General features: G+C 38.3%; 1 protein-coding gene across 1 annotated transcript in view; it reads right to left on the bottom strand.

Moving 5' to 3' along the window:
* Positions 1-17,915, bottom strand: part of noc3l (NOC3-like DNA replication regulator) — a 46,804-nt gene that overhangs the window by 8,382 nt on the left and 20,507 nt on the right. The window contains exons 7-18 of the mRNA XM_063071695.1: positions 16,676-16,837; positions 12,463-12,556; positions 10,635-10,810; positions 10,104-10,232; positions 7,327-7,458; positions 7,114-7,194; positions 3,151-3,251; positions 2,934-3,006; positions 2,785-2,848; positions 2,553-2,624; positions 2,108-2,289; positions 1,176-1,304 (exon numbers count right to left, since the gene is read on the bottom strand). Of these exons, the coding sequence (XP_062927765.1) occupies positions 1,176-1,304; positions 2,108-2,289; positions 2,553-2,624; positions 2,785-2,848; positions 2,934-3,006; positions 3,151-3,251; positions 7,114-7,194; positions 7,327-7,458; positions 10,104-10,232; positions 10,635-10,810; positions 12,463-12,556; positions 16,676-16,837 (1,395 nt within the window). The remainder of the gene's footprint in view (positions 1-1,175; positions 1,305-2,107; positions 2,290-2,552; positions 2,625-2,784; positions 2,849-2,933; positions 3,007-3,150; positions 3,252-7,113; positions 7,195-7,326; positions 7,459-10,103; positions 10,233-10,634; positions 10,811-12,462; positions 12,557-16,675; positions 16,838-17,915) is intronic.

Below are 17,915 nucleotides of genomic sequence, written 5' to 3'. Positions count from 1 at the left end.
CTACCAGTGAAATGTCCCCCGTGCCACTGGCTGCAACACAAGCCCAAAGCATGATCGATCCACCCCCGGGCTTAACAGTTGGAGAGCTGTTCTTTTCATGAAATTCTGCACCCTTTTTTCTCCAAACATCCCTTTGCTCATTGCAGCCAAAAAGTTCTATTTTAACTTCATCAGTCCACAGGACTTGCTTCCAAAATGCATCAGGCTTGTTTAGATGTTCCTTTGCAAACTTCTGACGCTGAATTTTATGGTGAGGACACAGGAAAAGTTTTCTTCTGATGACTCTTCCATGAAGGTCATATTTGTGCAGGTGTCGCTACACAGTAGAACAGTGCACCACCACTCCAGAGTCTGCTAAATCTTCCTGAGGGTCTTTTGCAGTCAAACAGGGGTTTTGATTTGCTTTTCTAGCAATCCTATGAGCAGTTCTCTCGGAAAGTTTTCTTGGTCTTCCAGACCTCAACTTGACCTCCACCGTTCCTGTTAACTGCTATTTCTCAATTACATTACGAACTGAGGAAACAGCTACCTGAAAACGCCTTGCCATCTTCGTATAGCTTCTCCTGCTTTGTGGGCTTCATTTATTTTAATTTTCAGAGTGTTAGCAGCTGCTTAGAGGAGCCCATGGCTGCTGATTGTTGGGACAAGGTTTGAGGAGTCAGGGTATTTATAAAGCTTTGAAATTTGCATCACCTGGCCTTTCTTAATGAGGACTGTGAGCAAGCCATAGCCCTAACAAGCTAATTAAGGTCTGATACCTTGGTAAAAGTGTTCTGAGAGCTCAAACCTCTTGGGGTCCCAGACTTTTGCATGGTGTTCCTTTCCTTTTTTCTAAAACTCTAAGATTGTACAAAACAAAAATAATACACTAATCTTGCTTAAAATGTTGAAAAGAATGTTTCATCTTTAACTTTATGACTTTTGGAGATCAGTTCACATTCTACTCACTTAACTATTCACAGTAACAGAAATTTTGATCAGGGGTGCCCAAACTTTTGCATGCCACTGTATACAGCTATATATGCATACTTACTATAATTTACAGTTTTTATGCATTGCAATGTCTTGCTACCATAAAACAACATATGCCAGTGATATTAAACCCCATTCAGATTTTGACCACTGGTGAAGACGTGCATCAAAATGCAGCTTTTACCAATGCAAAATAAGCATACCTGGAGATAATGCAGCTCCCACAGAGCCGTGCTCTGTGCATTGCAGTATTCTGGCTCATCAAGCTCTGGCAGATAAAGTCCACTACCTTGAGATTCACTATCCAGCAAAATATCCGTCTTTGGAAATGACTAGAAGATAAAAATATTTAAATAAAACATTTTGCAACTTAATTCCAGCAAGGAAATAACTATTAAGTAGTAATTATTATGCAATTTCATTTTTGAATAACTTTAGTTTTTTGTTCATAATTCACTTGATTCTTTTTGCACTTTGTTTTCTCATTTAGAAAACTAATTCCAGCAAAGTGCAATTTTTTTTTGCAGGCAAATGCCGGTACTCACATCATCTGACACAGGCATACCAAGAAAACACAAGTAACACATTTATTACTGTAAAAGACAAATAATGTACACGTTACTGTAGCCAAATTAAGGATTCTGAACAAGAAGAATAACCCAGCTATCTACGAATGGAAAAAAGAGATCTCTTGCACTCGGCTGGAAGCCCAAGAAGAGCTGATTCATCATACACGGTGGGAAAGCACTAGATCCTTTTTTCAAGAGATCTCAGAGTTTAAGGGAGAAAATAAATGCCAAGCAAGGAGGAAAGCATTAGAGTTCTGGTGGTAGCTGGTTGACGAAAACCATGCTTGAAGGGTTAGGATGAGAATTTTACATTTAAGACACTGTGAGTATATCAAAAGGAGGTCAGGTTGATGGATGAGAATATTTAATTGAAAGCAGTTGAAGCTTATGAAGAATGAAGGACAGGAGACTGGCAGGACAACATTCATCCTGCTATCTAGTCTGTCAAAAGCTTGGCAATGTGAGCAGAAGGTGGGCTGAAAGATTTAAAGGATGGATACGGGTACAGATGCTTGGCTCTGACATAAATAGAAAAAGCCATATTCTCTCAGAGAGAGTGCACTTACATTCAATAACACTCCGTTAGTTGCTAAGATACCAATGGCAGAATTGGGTAGAACATTAAGTGCCAGAGTAGTTAGTCGTTTAATATAAGCCAATGCACGTTGCAGAGAAACTTGCTTCCTGCGTTTTGTCAGCATCATATCCAGACACTGCAGTAGAATCAAAACTTCTTCATTTGTGTTTCCTGAAAAACAGAACCAATAATGTTCAAATTACACTAATGATGAGGAAAGATGTCACATTTTAGCAGGAATAAGTTTAAAAAAATATTATTTAAATGAAAAAAATGGGCTTCCCTCGCCAAGTTAAATTAAAATTTGTGGACTATTTTACATATTTTTTTGTGCAGAGAAAAACTGTTGGAGAGCTATCTATATTACAAGACCAAATTTAACTTTACCGTGTTAACACATTATTACCAAAGAAAAACACTTTTAACTTACTTACCAGCATGTAGTGCGAATAACATTTTGTAAAGGTGAGTGTAGAATTTCATAGGGTCAATATTCAGCACATCACCTGAAGTGCAAAATAGCAAATTAAACTTCGCAGACTTGGAATTACTATTAAGATACAAATAGTTTTTAGGAAACTAAAACTACAAGGAAAATACATGAACAAACACCTCCTTCACAGTTCCATAAAGCAATTGAAAAATTAGCTTGTAAATGGGACCTACCTTGACCAGAAAGAATGCGAAAGGCAGCTTGAATGCAGTGAAGACGCTCTCTGTAACTAAGGCTCTGTAGTGGAAAAAAAATGTTCAGACCAAATATATTGAGAAACAAAAGTGGAAAATCTCTGCATAACCCTAGAACTTGCACTCACCCCAGAGTCAATGAGAGAATATAGTACTACCAGAAGATCATCAAAGAATTCCACATTAATGAGATGTGCAAATCTGAGGGAAAATATGCAAAGTTATATTCCGTGTTTCTAAATTTTCTGCAAATTTTAAGTAAACACTGAAGTCAATCATAGAACTTAAATGGTTAAAATGAATAAATCACCTGCAAGATACAAACAATTAAAAGCATTCCCTTACTTGGCAAGGCCCTCCAGAACTGCAGGGAGAACAACAGATTTCTGAGCTTTCTTCAGGATTCTGAAGTACGTCAAGAAGACAATATTTAGGATCTCAGTGTGCTGTCAATAAGATAGAAAATTCTATTAGTTTGAATTATGAAGAGTAGGCCACCTAGTCCCTCAAATCTACACCGTAACTGAATAAAACCTTGTGCTACTGAATTCTCAAGGTTTCCTCACTTGCAGACCTTAATCAGTTCTGACTGGGAACATCTCTTCCACAATCTTCATTTGCACAGGCACACCAGAAGGCTGTGTGCTTAGACCGTTGCTCTACTCAATTATACTTATGCCTGAGGATAAACACAGCTTCATCACCATATTTAAGTTTGCTGATGACCATTGCCACTGGCCAAATCAAAGGTGGTGACGAATCAACATATGGAAATGAGATTTAAAATCTGGCGGTGTGATGCCACAACAACCTCTCACTCAGTGTCAGCAAGACCAAGGAGCTGATTATTGACTTCACAAGGAGGAAGACATTCGTGAGCCAGTCCTCATTGGGGGATCAGAGGTGGAGAGATCAACAACGTTAAATTCTTCGGTGATATCATTTTACAGGATCTATCCTAGGTTCAGCATGAAAGTGCAATTATGAAGAAAGCACGAGAGTGTCTTACTTCCTTGCAAGTTTGTGAAGATTCAGCACAGCATCTAAAACTTGGCAAACTTCTACAGATGTGTGGTGGAGAGTATATTGACTGGTTGCAGCACAGCTTGGAATGGAAACACCAATGCCCTTGAACAGAAAATCCTATAAAAAGTCGTTGATTGGCCCAGTACATCACAGGTAAAGCGCTCCCGTCTACTGAGCACATCTACACAACCACGTTCCAGGAAAGCATTATCCGTCAAGGACACCCAGCACCCAGGCCATACTCCCTTCCGCCATCAGGAAGGTGGTACAGGAGCCTCAGGACCCACACCACCAGGTTCAGGAATAGTTATTACCCCTCAACCATCAGATTCTTGAACTTGTCCCTTCACTGGTCTCACAGCCTATGGACTCACTTTCAAGGACTTATCACCTCAGGTTTTTGATTTTTATTGCTTTTTTCCCTCTTTTTGTATTTGCATTGATTGTTGTCTTTTGCACATTGGCTGTTTGTACTATTGGGTGTGGTCTTTCACTGATTCTATCATGTTTGTTGGACTTACTGTGTATGCCCTCAAGAAAACAAATCTCATGGTTGCATATGGTGACATGTACAGTATATATTCTGATAATAAATTTACTTTGAATTTCATATTCTGCCTTGCTTATAAAGAATCTACGCTTTACAAATATTCAAAGACTTTGCTTCCACCGTTCTTTAAGGACAAGAATGCCAGTTTCATCGCTCAAAGAATTTATCCTCATTTTGATGTTAAAGTGCAATGCTCTTATTTCATACAGTGACTTTCTGGTTCTTGATTCTCCCACATTCTTCCTGTATCCATTCTTTCAAAAGCCCTCAGGATTTCATCTTACAATCAAGCCAAGTTTCAGTCATCAATAAATGTTAAGCGTACAAGTACAGTCTGTCAAACCATTCCTCAAAAGACAACCTTCCATTCCTGGTACTATAAACCCCTTTCTGCTTTAATCACATTTACATCCTTCCTTAAATAATACTGAACAAAGTATTCTAGATAAGACCCCACCATGCCTCATAACTGAAGCATAAGATTGCTACTTTTATATTCAATACCTCTCCCAATAACTTTCCTGATTATTGCTGTACCCGCATACTTGCCTTTTCCAAATCAGGCACATGTATACCCAGAGTTCTCTGCATTTCAAAGCACTACAAATGTATTATTTAAACGATGAAAGACTATTTATTTATTTCCTGCAAAAATCGACAATTAGACACTTCCACATCATTAGTGTGGATGGGCTTGAATGCCCTGATATGCTAAAGGGCCCATTTTGTACTGGATGACTCAATAAATCCTTTACTTGATCTCTACCTACTGATTTAATACATCTATATTCTTTTGTAGCCTCCTAATGTCACCAACACAACTTTGCTACCTAGATTTATTTTGGACTAATTAAAAATAAATTTGCACAGTAATTCAAAATTCTATAAATTATAAAAACAACCAAATATAACCACAATTGCTCAAATAAACACAGCAAATGACAAGTAGTAGTTTTTCAGATAACTAATCAAAGAGATATGCTACTAGCTTGTGGCAATACACACACAACAACTTGTGGCAGGGCTGTTCTGATTAAACATTGGCAAAAAAGTTGGCATATACTCTGTACAACAGGCAAAATACTGCACCAACAACACAAATTGAAGTAACATACATCAAAGTTGCTGGTGAACGCAGCAGGCCAAGCAGCATCGATAGGAAGAGGCGCAGTCGACGTTTCAGGCCGAGACCCTTCGTCAGGACTAACTGAAGGAAGAGTGAGTAAGGGATTTGAAAGCTGGAGGGGGAGGGGGAGATGCAAAATGATAGGAGAAGACAGGAGGGGGAGGGATAGAGCCGAGAGCTGGACAGGTGATAGGCAAAAGGGGATACGAGAGGATCATGGGACAGGAGGTCCGGGAAGAAAGACAAGGGGGGGGGTGACCCAGAGGATGGGCAAGGGTATATTCAGAAGGACAGAGGGAGAAAAAGGAGAGTGAGAGAAAGAATGTGTGCATAAAAATGAGTAACAGATGGGGTACGAGGGGGAGGTGGGGCCTTAGCGGAAGTTAGAGAAGTCGATGTTCATGCCATCAGGTTGGAGGCTACCCAGACGGAATATAAGGTGTTGTTCCTCCAACCTGAGTGTGGCTTCATCTTTACAGTAGAGGAGGCCGTGGATAGACATGTCAGAATGGGAATGGGATATGGAATTAAAATGTGTGGCCACTGGGAGATCCTGCTTTCTCTGGCGGACAGAGCGTAGATGTTCAGCAAAGTGGTCTCCCAGTCTGCGTCGGGTCTCACCAATATATAAAAGGCCACATCAGGAGCACCGGATGCAGTATATCACCCCAGTCGACTCACAGGTGAAGTGATGCCTCACCTGGAAGGACTGTTTGGGGCCCTGAATGGTGGTAAGGGAGGAAGTGTAAGGGCATGTGTAGCACTTGTTCCGCTTACACAGATAAGTGCCAGGAGGGAGATCAGTGGGGAGGGATGGGGGGGACGAATGGACAAGGGAGTTGTGTAGGGAGCGATCCCTGCAGAATGCAGAGAGAGGTGGGGAGGGAAAGATGTGCTTAGTGGTGGGATCCCGTTGGAGGTGGCGGAAGTTACGGAGAATAATATGTTGGACCCGGAGGCTGGTGGGGTGGTAGGTGAGGACCAGGGGAACCCTATTCCTAGTGGGGTGGTGGGAGGATGGAGTGAGAGCAGATGTACGTGAAATGGGGGAGATGCGTTTAAGAGCAGAGTTGATAGTGGAGGAAGGGAAGCAGTTACATCAAATAAGGACCAAAGCACAGTGATGATATGATACATAAACTATGACAGATCTGTAGACTGTCAACAGGCCAGCCAAAATATATTTTTATTAGTCACTGAGGAAATTAAAAACAAAAATTCTAAATATGTATGATTTTTAGCATATTTTCTCTCTGCCAAAAATACATATTCCATTTCTACTTACAGCTGGCTCCTAATGTTTTCTATTTTTTCTTTCACATCTCTTAGCAGTTCCAGCACAAGTACTTCAACTTTAGTACAGCATTGTACAATCTGTATTCATTCTTTTAACCATTTAAAATTATTTCAGCATTCTTCCACCATCACCAATCATAATGGGTGGATGACACATTGTTAACAGAACTTTAGCTGTGCCAACTTTATTTTACCTATCTAGACCTGGCTGGACTGGAGATGTTGGTAATGTATGCCCAACAAAGACTACATAGTAAATTACACATTTTAAGCATGTTGAAACAAGGACTGAAACACAGAAACAACATACCAATTTTAGTTTTCGGTCTTTACTTTCTGCAGCTTCTGTTTCTAGAAGTTCTTTCTCAAGTTTCTCCTCTGCTTTTTTCCACTGAGGGAAAAAAAAGTGATCTTTAAAATAAACTTATATATTTGCAGAATATTAGCAAAATTATTAAAAGAGCGAAAGTTTTCTCCACTTTGGTCTAACGTTGCAGTGAGAACTAAGCAATGGAAACATTACCTTTCTCTGCATCCTGGACAGATTTTTTCTCTTTTCTTTACATGTCAGAAATCTTTTTTTAGGGGCAATGTCTTCTGAATCTTTTTTAACTTCCACTTCTTTAATCCGCAAAGTAAGAAATGTTTTCAGCACCTGATAGCAGTGTAATAAATTAGCAGATTTACATCTGTTTGTAATAACCATCAGAATTTCCATTGTGAATAACACAACTAATAATGAATATCATAAAAAAAATTTTAGTTTGGGTTGTATAATTTTACAACACAAACAGGTCATTTATCCTGAACACAAGAAAGTCTGAGGATGCTGGAAATCAAGAGCAACACTCACACAAAATGTTGGATGAACATAGCAAGTCAGGTAGCATCTACAGAGAAGAATAATCAGTCAACGTTTTAGGCAGAGACACTTCATCAGGACTAATAAAAGGCCTCAGCCCGAAACATTGACTGATTATTCCCCTCCATAGATGCTGCATGACTTGCTATGTTCATCTGACATTTTGTGTGTGTGTTGCTCTTGATTATCCTAATACGCTGCAAGGAAAACCACCAAAGAACTACATTGATAAGTTATGCGAGACAAAGTATATTTTTGACAAATACTAAGGAATCCATTGGAAGGCCAGTAGGTGGGCTGGTCGATAAATGAGAATAGATTCACACTGCTCAGTATCAAATCTGCACACAAACATACATATTTGTTCATTTTTGTGCATCAGTAATCAAATCTGCAAAGAAGAAATTCCAACAGAGCAACTCATCTTGATCAAAGCCCAGGCAAAATGCAACAGACATTTCTAATAGATAGAAGCATAGAAAATAGGTGCAGGAGTAGGCCATTCGGCCCTTCGAGCCTGCACCGCCATTTATTATGATCATGGCTGATCATCCAACTCAGAACCCCGCCCCAGCCTTCCCTCCATAGCCCCTGATCCCCGTAGCCACAAGGGCCATATCTAACTCCCTCTTAAATATAGCCAATGAACTGGCCTCAACTGTTTCCCGTGGCAGAGAATTCCACAGATTCACCACTCTCTGTGTGAAGAAGTTTTTCCTAATCTCGGTCCTAAAAGGCTTCCCCTTTATCCTCAAACTATGACCCCTTGTTCTGGACTTCCCCAACATCGGGAACAATCTTCCTGCATCTAGCCTGTCCAATCCCTTTAGGATTTTATACGTTTCAATCAGATCCCCCCTCAATCTTCTAAATTCCAACGAGTACAAGCCCAGTTCATCCAGTCTTTCTTCATATGAAAGTCCTGCCATCCCAGGAATCAATCTGGTGAACCTTCTTTGTACTCCCTCTATGGCAAGGATGTCTTTCCTCAGATTAGGGGACCAAAACTGCACACAATACTCCAGGTGTGGTCTCACCAAGGCCTTGTACAACTGCAGTAGTACCTCCCTGCTCCTGTACTCGAATCCTCTCGCTATAAATACAGACATGGTGAAATGGCATAAGGTACTGAATAAAGACTAGAATTAATTTTTATAATTAATTTCATCATTCATGCATTAAAACTGCAATCAAAATGTTGAATTTTAAAAATCAAGAACAATAATAGGCTTAAAGTCTACTACAAAATTTTTTTTGAATATAATCTGATTATCCTAACATCTGTCCTCACAGGTACAAGGTTTTATTTGCATAGAATAGCAAAACATCCCTGATATTGCCAACTTTTTTAAAGACCTAATTCTAATTTTGCATCACTGGGTGTTAAATGCAATTATGTTACAACTTAATCCTATAAACTAGTAAAATTAATAGTAACACTGAGCATCATACCCACTGCCCTGTCCATCTAACTCTCATTTAGATTTCAAGAATGACTGTCCTCCCTGCAGGCCTGAACATGGGAAACTCTGCATTTGTGGAACATAAAGAACAGAAAAACGACAGAAGTAAACTTAATCACTCTACTGTAGGTCTATACTAACAGCCTTACAAAATGAATAAAATGCAGTGAATTTAGAAAGACAGATCAGTTTTAAGATAAAGATTAACTTTATTTGTCAAATGTACAGCAAAACAGATAATGCAATACAGCACTTGCATCAGGGTTATGTAGGGAGCAGCCCCCATATGTCACCACACTTCCAGTGCAGACATGGCACGTGCACAAGTTAATAACCCTAACCCATATACATCCTTGGAATGTGGGAGAAACCCATGTAGTCACAGGATAACGTACAAATTCCTATCAGTCATGAGAACTGAACCCAGATCTTACAGCTGGGTTGCTGTAAAGTGCTGTGCTAAGAACTATTTATGTCACAGCAATACAATACAAAAGAACTATATCATAACGAGAAGAATTTTACAAACAATGCTTACTATCCAGATTCTCAAAATATCTAAAGCATAAGACAAGCTATGCAATTGCCCACACAATTAATGGATTATAACATTTCCATATATGTTCACTTTAATCTACTGTATAGGTTTGGCTAAATTTGGATTTTAATTTATAAATTTAACCCACTGATGATTAAAACTATGATTTACAATCACAAGAAAATAAGTAAAACTAAAATACAAAAACTGGCCTTTAGATTCAAATTGAATGCAGTCCCTCAAATACTATTTTTGGCAACTCCGTATAACTTCATTATGTAAATCAATGTTTCATTTTTTTAAATTAATCTTTCTGCTTAGCGCATGCTTAGTTTCAGAATATACTACACGAAATATACCAATTAACTTCTGAGTGGCAGAACTAGTAGATTGTTATAAAATAATTCTGACTTAAAACTGAATTCATTAAAACTTACCTCTGGTCTGAGCTCATAGCTTCTACTTTTAACAAGACCAGAAATTAGTTTGACCACACAAAGTGAAGCTTGACCAATTTTGTCCTGCTTAAAAAGATTTTCCACGGCTTCACAACACATCCCTGAAATCTGAAGAGATATGGCAATTAAAAATGGAATACAGCACCAGGATATTATAAAAACCACAGAAGAATCACGTTATTTGTCAACGTAAGAGTATTTGTCCCATTTTTCTGCAAGGGCTGTTTGTCCCCTTTTCCTATATTCTTTAAAAAAAAATTTGAAATGTATGTCCATTTCCCTTTTGGAAGCTAATAAGGGAACATCCAGATCATCAAGCAAGGCCACTTTCAATTTTCTTTGTAGAATGCCAGTCAAGTTACAACAGATGCATTTTGCTGGACATGCACCTGGTAAAATCATTGCATCTTTTAAAATATATGAAATCATTTTGAAAGGGTACATTTGAAGTAAGCATAGCATCACAAGACCTGTCTGTGTACAGAAATACACAGGCACAGAATATTTTACCTTCCTTGAGGTGTCATTCATAAGTGGCACAATCATCACAGCAATGTTGTTATGGAAGTTAAAATGTTGTAAGGCCACCAGCAAATCACAGAGACATTTGATAGCCACTTCTGCAAGGCCTTTATATGCTTTTAACGAAACAACATTACTTTTCTTTTTCTTCATCTGCTTCCAGTCTGTTGAAGAAAGAGGAATGTATTTAAGTTTGAAAATGGGAAAAGCACCAGCAGAGTAAATTCAGCTTGCTTCCTTTATTCACATTACTCTTCATTTGTCCAATTTCCATGGCAACGACATTACACAATGCACAGCCTGTTCTGAGAAGTGGTTAAAAAAATCTTTCACCAGCAGAAATTGAACATTCTAACTCATTCACAGTATTTAAACAGAGGCCTTTTATTTTTTTATTAAACCCTGGCTGGTAGACATCTAAATTATATAAATGTATGCAAAAAAAAAACACATCTAAGGCCTTGAATCTACACTCATTAGCAAGCACTTGATTTTTATCCAGGTATACAATAAACTATTCTTTGCCTCTACAAAAGTGCTACTTTGAAAATTAAGACTCCCAAACTCCTTTTGCTTGTGATTGTAATGATAGATTTAAAAGCAAGATTCTTAGCCACTTGACCATTTAAACTGGGAAAACTCATTGGATGAGTGTAAACCTCCATTAATCTGACAATGCTCAGAGTTTTGGTGGCACTTTTGAACTTTACTGTGCTCATGGACTTCTTCATCAAGTTATGGTATTGTTGCATTGTTTGTAACTATATGTTATAATTATGTGGTTTTGTCAGTTTTTTCAGTTTTGGTCTGTCCTGTGTTTTGTGATATCACACCGGAGGAAATAATCTATCATTTCTTAATGCATGCATTACTAAATGACAATAAAAGAGGACTACGTGTCTTCATAATCTAAACCTGATGAGCAGTTTTTCTGGCCTTTTAGACAGTAGAGCATGGAAACAAGCCGTTCAGCCCCACCTAGTCAGTACAAACTATTATTCTGTTTAGCCTCCATATTATTTTAATACTTCAGCATACTTTTAATCCACTTTTAAGATGTTACATAGTAGTATAATACATCCACCAGTGAAGCTAACAAGTTTCAAGGGAGTGTGTGAATCAGAGCCACAGCACATCAAAGAGTACACAAAATCAGTACCTAAACAGCCAAATGTCAATTTGTTAGGTTAGGAAACAGTGCAATTAACAGAACTTACCGTACTTATAATCACTAAATGGGGCTGTTGTTTCCCCTGTCCAGCAAGATATGAAATCAGTACAACTCACTGTATATTTCCAGTATGGTGAAACTGTTTGAAATTATTTAAAATCATTTATAATATTTATAATAATTAATTGAAATAAATGGCCCTACCCAACTATTCTGGAAATCACAAACAAGGAACTGTATGTGAATTAGCTGGACATGAGTAGTAAGGGTAACATTGTAATTGATTATTAAGAATGCTGTTTCAGCACGCTAGGAAAATGATAATAAAAAGAGGCAGTCTAGAAAATGAAAAATAAAACAAATTAGTTTAGATCGGCAAACTAGAGCAATGGTGGAAGAGACATTTGGAAGAGGTGTAAGAAACTTAAGTGCAGTTATGAGCTAGAACATACCATCTGCAAGGGCAGCAGACACAGAATCAAAGGGAAATAGATACCCCCTTAAGGAAGGGAATTTGCCAGGCTAGAGGCAAGACTCAGAAACAGAACAGGACTGCATCAAGAAGAGACAGATCACTCTGCCACAGGTGTAATTATAAGCTTAAGTTATTTCCTTAAATATATAATAATTTCAAAACACAAGTACCTTTAACAGTCTGTTCTAGATTTTCCAAATAAAACTTGTACTGACACACTAAGCCTTCTTCAAATTCTCTTAATTGCTGTGTTTCTTTTTTAACCTGAAAAAGATATAGTACATTCATAGCTTCGACATTCTTAACCACCCTATTTGGATCACAGTTGAACAATTTATTGTCACAATTAATGTTCAGTTGCAAGTAAAACTGGCATAACACAACGACCACCACAACACTGTATTTAAAAAAAAACTAATGGAAAGATGCACATCCTCAGGTCAGTGAGAACCTAGACAAGAAGTTGGTAGATAACTATTTCTTTTCTTTTACAATTTTGGAGGAAGATATAAAAAATTAAGTATAAAGAATTCTGGTGGCATTGATCAGACCAAACTAAAAGTTCCTTCTATTAATCTTCTCAAGACATTCTCAAAAAGTGTCACATTAGGTAATTTCCAGTGCAACCCCATTAAAATAAAGTGAGTTTTTTTTCCAAAAGGGAAAAGACATACAAAAGGAATGTCTGCGATTGATGCTTAGCCCATATGCGATCAAAAAAACATCAAGCCACATGCTCTCAATACCAACAGGAGTATTAACTATGAAGGTCAGAACTAAGCTTTGCAGACATTATAGCATTTGAGGGCTACAGCCCATAAAGGTGTCTGCAAAGTGATACTCTTCAAATGCAGTTTGACATGTTATCCATGTTTTGTGAAAATGGAGACAAGTTGAGTGTGTCAGCTAAGCACTAAATTAAGGTAATAAAGTTTATCTGTGACAAATCAATCTAAACATCACGCCGAAATTCGAGTTTTATGAACATTTCTACTTCATGGAAATCTAGGATTGATGTTTTAGTTAGTAAAGGAGACTGATATTTTCTCCAAAGGTTTTCTTGAGTTACTTTTGTTGAGTGTAATAACACATCAAGTATTCTGCAGGGGCTGTGAAGTTCTTTTCAAAGTTAAAGAAGATTCTATGTACACATCCATTTTCCTCTTTATTTTATTAGTATGTTGCAATGGTTTACCATTTAGAACTGATCCTTTCTAGAGGAGCTTCATAGTTTGAGTTTGGCTATTTCCCACTTTCTCATTTTTCAACTTTTATCTGCTTCTTCTTCACTCACCCGCACCCTCAAAGCCAAAATATCACAGAAAAAGTGAGGCACACCAAGTACTAAGTTTACACTCCGTGTGATGCTGTCTGGTAGCTATGTGGATAGATAGATTACTTTGTGCATCTTGTAATAATACAATGAAATTTCATTGACCTGAAATGGTAATTGCATCACCTTCTATGTATCTTGCCTAACCAGCATATTATTTCAAATTCTTAGCACCTGAGGTTTTTCTTTTGTAATGATGTGACAATGAGAGTAAGTTAATAAGATGGGAAAAGGATCAGTAGCATACATTCAAATCATCAGGAAAAAATATTGCAAATGCTGGAGACTCAAAGCATAAACAACCATCAAAATAAGAAAATAAATAGGCCTACAATACAGCTAAAGTGCCTTGTTTTATTCCATTATAATACAGTAACTTCCACTCTAATTAGCAGACAAGCTTAAATGTTGCACACCAAATCTGTCCAGTTGCACTTACTGTATCTGGTTTCAAACCATATTTATTAAAGATGTTAATCATATATTGTAGCACTTCCCCAAACTGATTATTATTGGTCTCTGAGAAAGCCATATTTAAGAGAAAAAATGATAAAGCTCTAGTGATTCTGAAAAGTTTCAAATCTCTATATGCACCGAACAAACATTTCACCACTGGGTGGCGACAAAAGCAAAATATCCATCCTTCCACAAGTATCAAAAGTTGAAGTGAAAATAGACTGAATCCTGACCAGGTCTAATTTAAAACTGATCTTTAGTATTTGTGAAAGACAGCTTTTCTCCAACTAGAAGCTCTGGATGAACTATGAGATCCGCAATCTGCTTAGGGCCAGATCAATGGCATTCAGGTCTGAAGACTAAGTAGGATACAAGGGGTTCAGGTACAATCTCCAGAGAGCCATCTCATGGGCAAAATGGCAATTCCAGACTGAAGTTAAATCACTGAAGAATGCTTGACAGTGGTAGCAGGGCTTGAATGCTATTACTGTACCTCTTAGAAAGTGAAACCAGGAAATACAGGTGACCAGGCTTCACTTCCAATGAACTCAATGCCATCTATGCTCGCTTTGACCATCAAAAAAAAGGAGGAACATTCAGACTCCCACAACCCCTGATCACCTTGTGATCTCAGTCTGAGGCCTAGGTGACAGCATCCTTCAGGAGGGTGAACCTACAAAAAGCATATGGACCAGAAGGGGGATTGGGCCAAGTACTAAAGAACTGTGCTGATCAACTGGCTGGAGTGTTCACCAATATCTTTCACCTCTCACTTCAGCAGTCCAGAGGTACCCATGTGCTTCAAACAGGCTTCAATTATACCTGTGCCCAAGAACATGGTGACCTGCCTCAATGACCATCAACCAGTAGCACGTAAATCCACAGTGATGAAGTGCTTTGAGAGATTGGTGATGTAGAGTATCAACTCCTGTCTGAGAAGTGACTTGGATCCGCTCCAATTTGCCTACTGGCACAACAGGTCTGCAGCAGATGCCATCTCACTGACTCTTCACTCAATCCAGGAACATCTGGACAGCAAAGATGCATACATCAGGATGCTCGTCATCAACTACAGCTCAGCAATCATCCCCTCAAAAAAAAAAATCAATAAGCTTCAAGACCTTGGCCTCAATACCTCCATGTGCAATCGGATCCTCAATTTCCTTACTTGCAGACCCCAGTCAGTTTGGATTGGCAACAACTTCTCCACAATCACCATCAGCACAGGTGCAGAACAAGGCTGTGTCCCCTGCTCTACTCGCCTTACACTTACGACTGTGAGGCTAAGCACAGTTCTAATGCCATACCTAAGTTTGATGGCAACACTGCTGTTGTTGGCTGAATCAGCATAAGGAGGGAGATTAAAAATTTGGTTGAGTGGTGCCACAACAACCTCCCATTCAATGTCAGTAAAACCAAGGAACTGATTTCTGACTTCAAGAGAAAATTCCAAGATGGAAAGGGTCAGCACTTTAAATTCCTTGCTGTTATCATTTCAAAGGATCTGTCCTACGTCTAGCACGCAAGTGCAACTACGAAGAAAGCAGAGCAGCACCTCTATTTCCTTAGAAGTTTGTGAAGTGTATACAGTACATTATGGCCTGGCATGGAAACATCAATGCCCTTGAACAGAAAAATTCTACAAAAAGTAATGAATATGACCCAGTGCACCACAGATAAATCCCTCTCGACCACTGAGCACATCTACATGCAGCCTTGTCTCAGGAAAGCAGCATCCATCATCAAGGGATCCCACCACCCAGAACACTCTTCTCTTCTCGCTGCTGCCATCAGGAAAGTGGTACAGGAGCCTCAGGACCCACACCACCAGGTTCAGGAAGTTATTTTCCCTCAACCGTTCGGCTTTTGAACCAGATAACTTCACTCTCTCCATCACTGAACTGTTCTCACAACCTATGGACTTACTTTCAAGGACTCTCCATCTCATGTTCGATATTTATTGCTTAGTTATTTATTATTTTTATTTTCTATTTGCACAGCTTGTTGTCTTTTGCATGCTGGTTGCTTTTTCTGCACTGCTGAGTGTGGTCTTTCATTGATTATATTATGATTCTTGGATTTTCCTGAAGGCTGCAAGAAAATGAATCTCAGGGTTGTATATGGTGACATATATGTACTTTAATAAATTTACTTTGAACTTTGATGTCCTTTTTAATTCTCTCACGGGGGTGGGGGGTGGGGGAAGAAAGAGAGACCAGAAAAAGTGCAAAATTTAACCCCAGGCTAGTGAGATGGAAAGTCTGTTAGAAAATGTCTTTTCTCAGATTTTTAAGATTTAAATTATTTAAACATAACTGGAAAACTATGAGAAAACAGAAGCAGACTTAAAAAAAGTTAGGAAAAAATCAATAGCTGTAAATAGAAAACTGGAAACATGTTAATGTAAACCAATGACTCAAAAAAATCATTTTTATAATCTTTTCTACTATCATTTTATTTTGATAATGTGAAAATACAAAACTGAAAAATAAAGGGTTATCACATAATAAATAAACTTACTGGCAGAATGATTATGACAAGGCATAACAATAAAACACCAAGTAGCTTTCCCTTTCAACAAATTTATCAAATACCTTTGCTGTCTTCTCAACTTCAGTTAAAGGCCGTATCCTGTATGATGGTGTGATATCTTTGAAGACCTCTAACAAAGAAACCATCACTAATTTTCTCACTGTTACTGCAACATGCGGATCAGTTTCCATTAACATTGAACGTAGCTCCTTCAACTGTTTAATCTGAAAAGGGTAATGTTTTAAATTTGGTATAAAACTGGTATCTTTTCAAAATTAAAGATATACTCATTCATATTGATGTTCTTGCACATTGATACTATTTTGGTTCATATCCATTTTGTTAAAATTAACTTCTCCAAACTACACAAATTATGGAATCATCGAACAATGTTTAAAATTTACTCCAGGAGTTATATGACATTGAAACCAGTATTAGAGGTACACAAGAGATGACTGGATGCCAATTATCTCAGCTCCCAATACATTATTCTATTATTTAGTTCTGAAAATTCCACCATGTATAACAGGAGAGCTACAGATACATTGATGTTTCTAATTAATGGCTCACTGACAGCACATTTAATGGAAACAGTGAATCACACCATTCAACTTCATTTCCTTGTGCTAAATGAAAGCCACAGTCAAGAACGGCTGGAGAAATTTATCATTTTCTTGTGTCAACTGCCAGCAATTTCAGGAATTCTATACACGCATTGGTCAAGTACCTGTAGCTATTCTCCTAATTGCACTCCCATGCTGGACTCCTTGTAAACTTTTCCCGAGTCCAGCATGGGACTATGTAGTCTTGACAATTATCTTTCAATTGTAGGAAATCTGCACAATGATACTTGTGCTGGGTTAAATTTTGCTTCCAATTTGTTTTTCAGGACACAGGTGATACTGGCAAAGCTAGCATTTGCTGCCCATTCTTAATTATGTCTTCAAGTAATGGCAGTGGTGAGCCATATTCTTAAATCACTGAGGCCCTCCTGGTGAAGGTATTTCACAATGCCATGGAGTAGGGAACTCCAGAATTTAAATCCCATGATAATGATGGAAAAGCAATGCATTTCTAACCCAGGACGGCATGCAATGTAGAGGAGAATGTGCAGGCTGGGGACTGCCACACGTCTGCTGCCCTTGCCTTCCTTGGTGGTACAGAACATTAGAAGTTTCTACTTAAGTAACCTAGGTAGCGCATATCGCAGACATGGTGAGATGATAGTACAGGAAATGAATGTTTACTAGAATGTGGTTACAGATTGGAGTGGGTACATTTCTGATGCTGGGAATTGCCCAC

Source organism: Mobula hypostoma, chromosome 19 (assembly GCF_963921235.1).
Source record: "Mobula hypostoma chromosome 19, sMobHyp1.1, whole genome shotgun sequence".
Classification (NCBI taxonomy): Eukaryota; Metazoa; Chordata; class Chondrichthyes; order Myliobatiformes; family Myliobatidae; genus Mobula; species Mobula hypostoma.
Note: the sequence above shows the minus strand (reverse complement) of the source record. Positions and strands in the feature narration are given on the sequence as shown.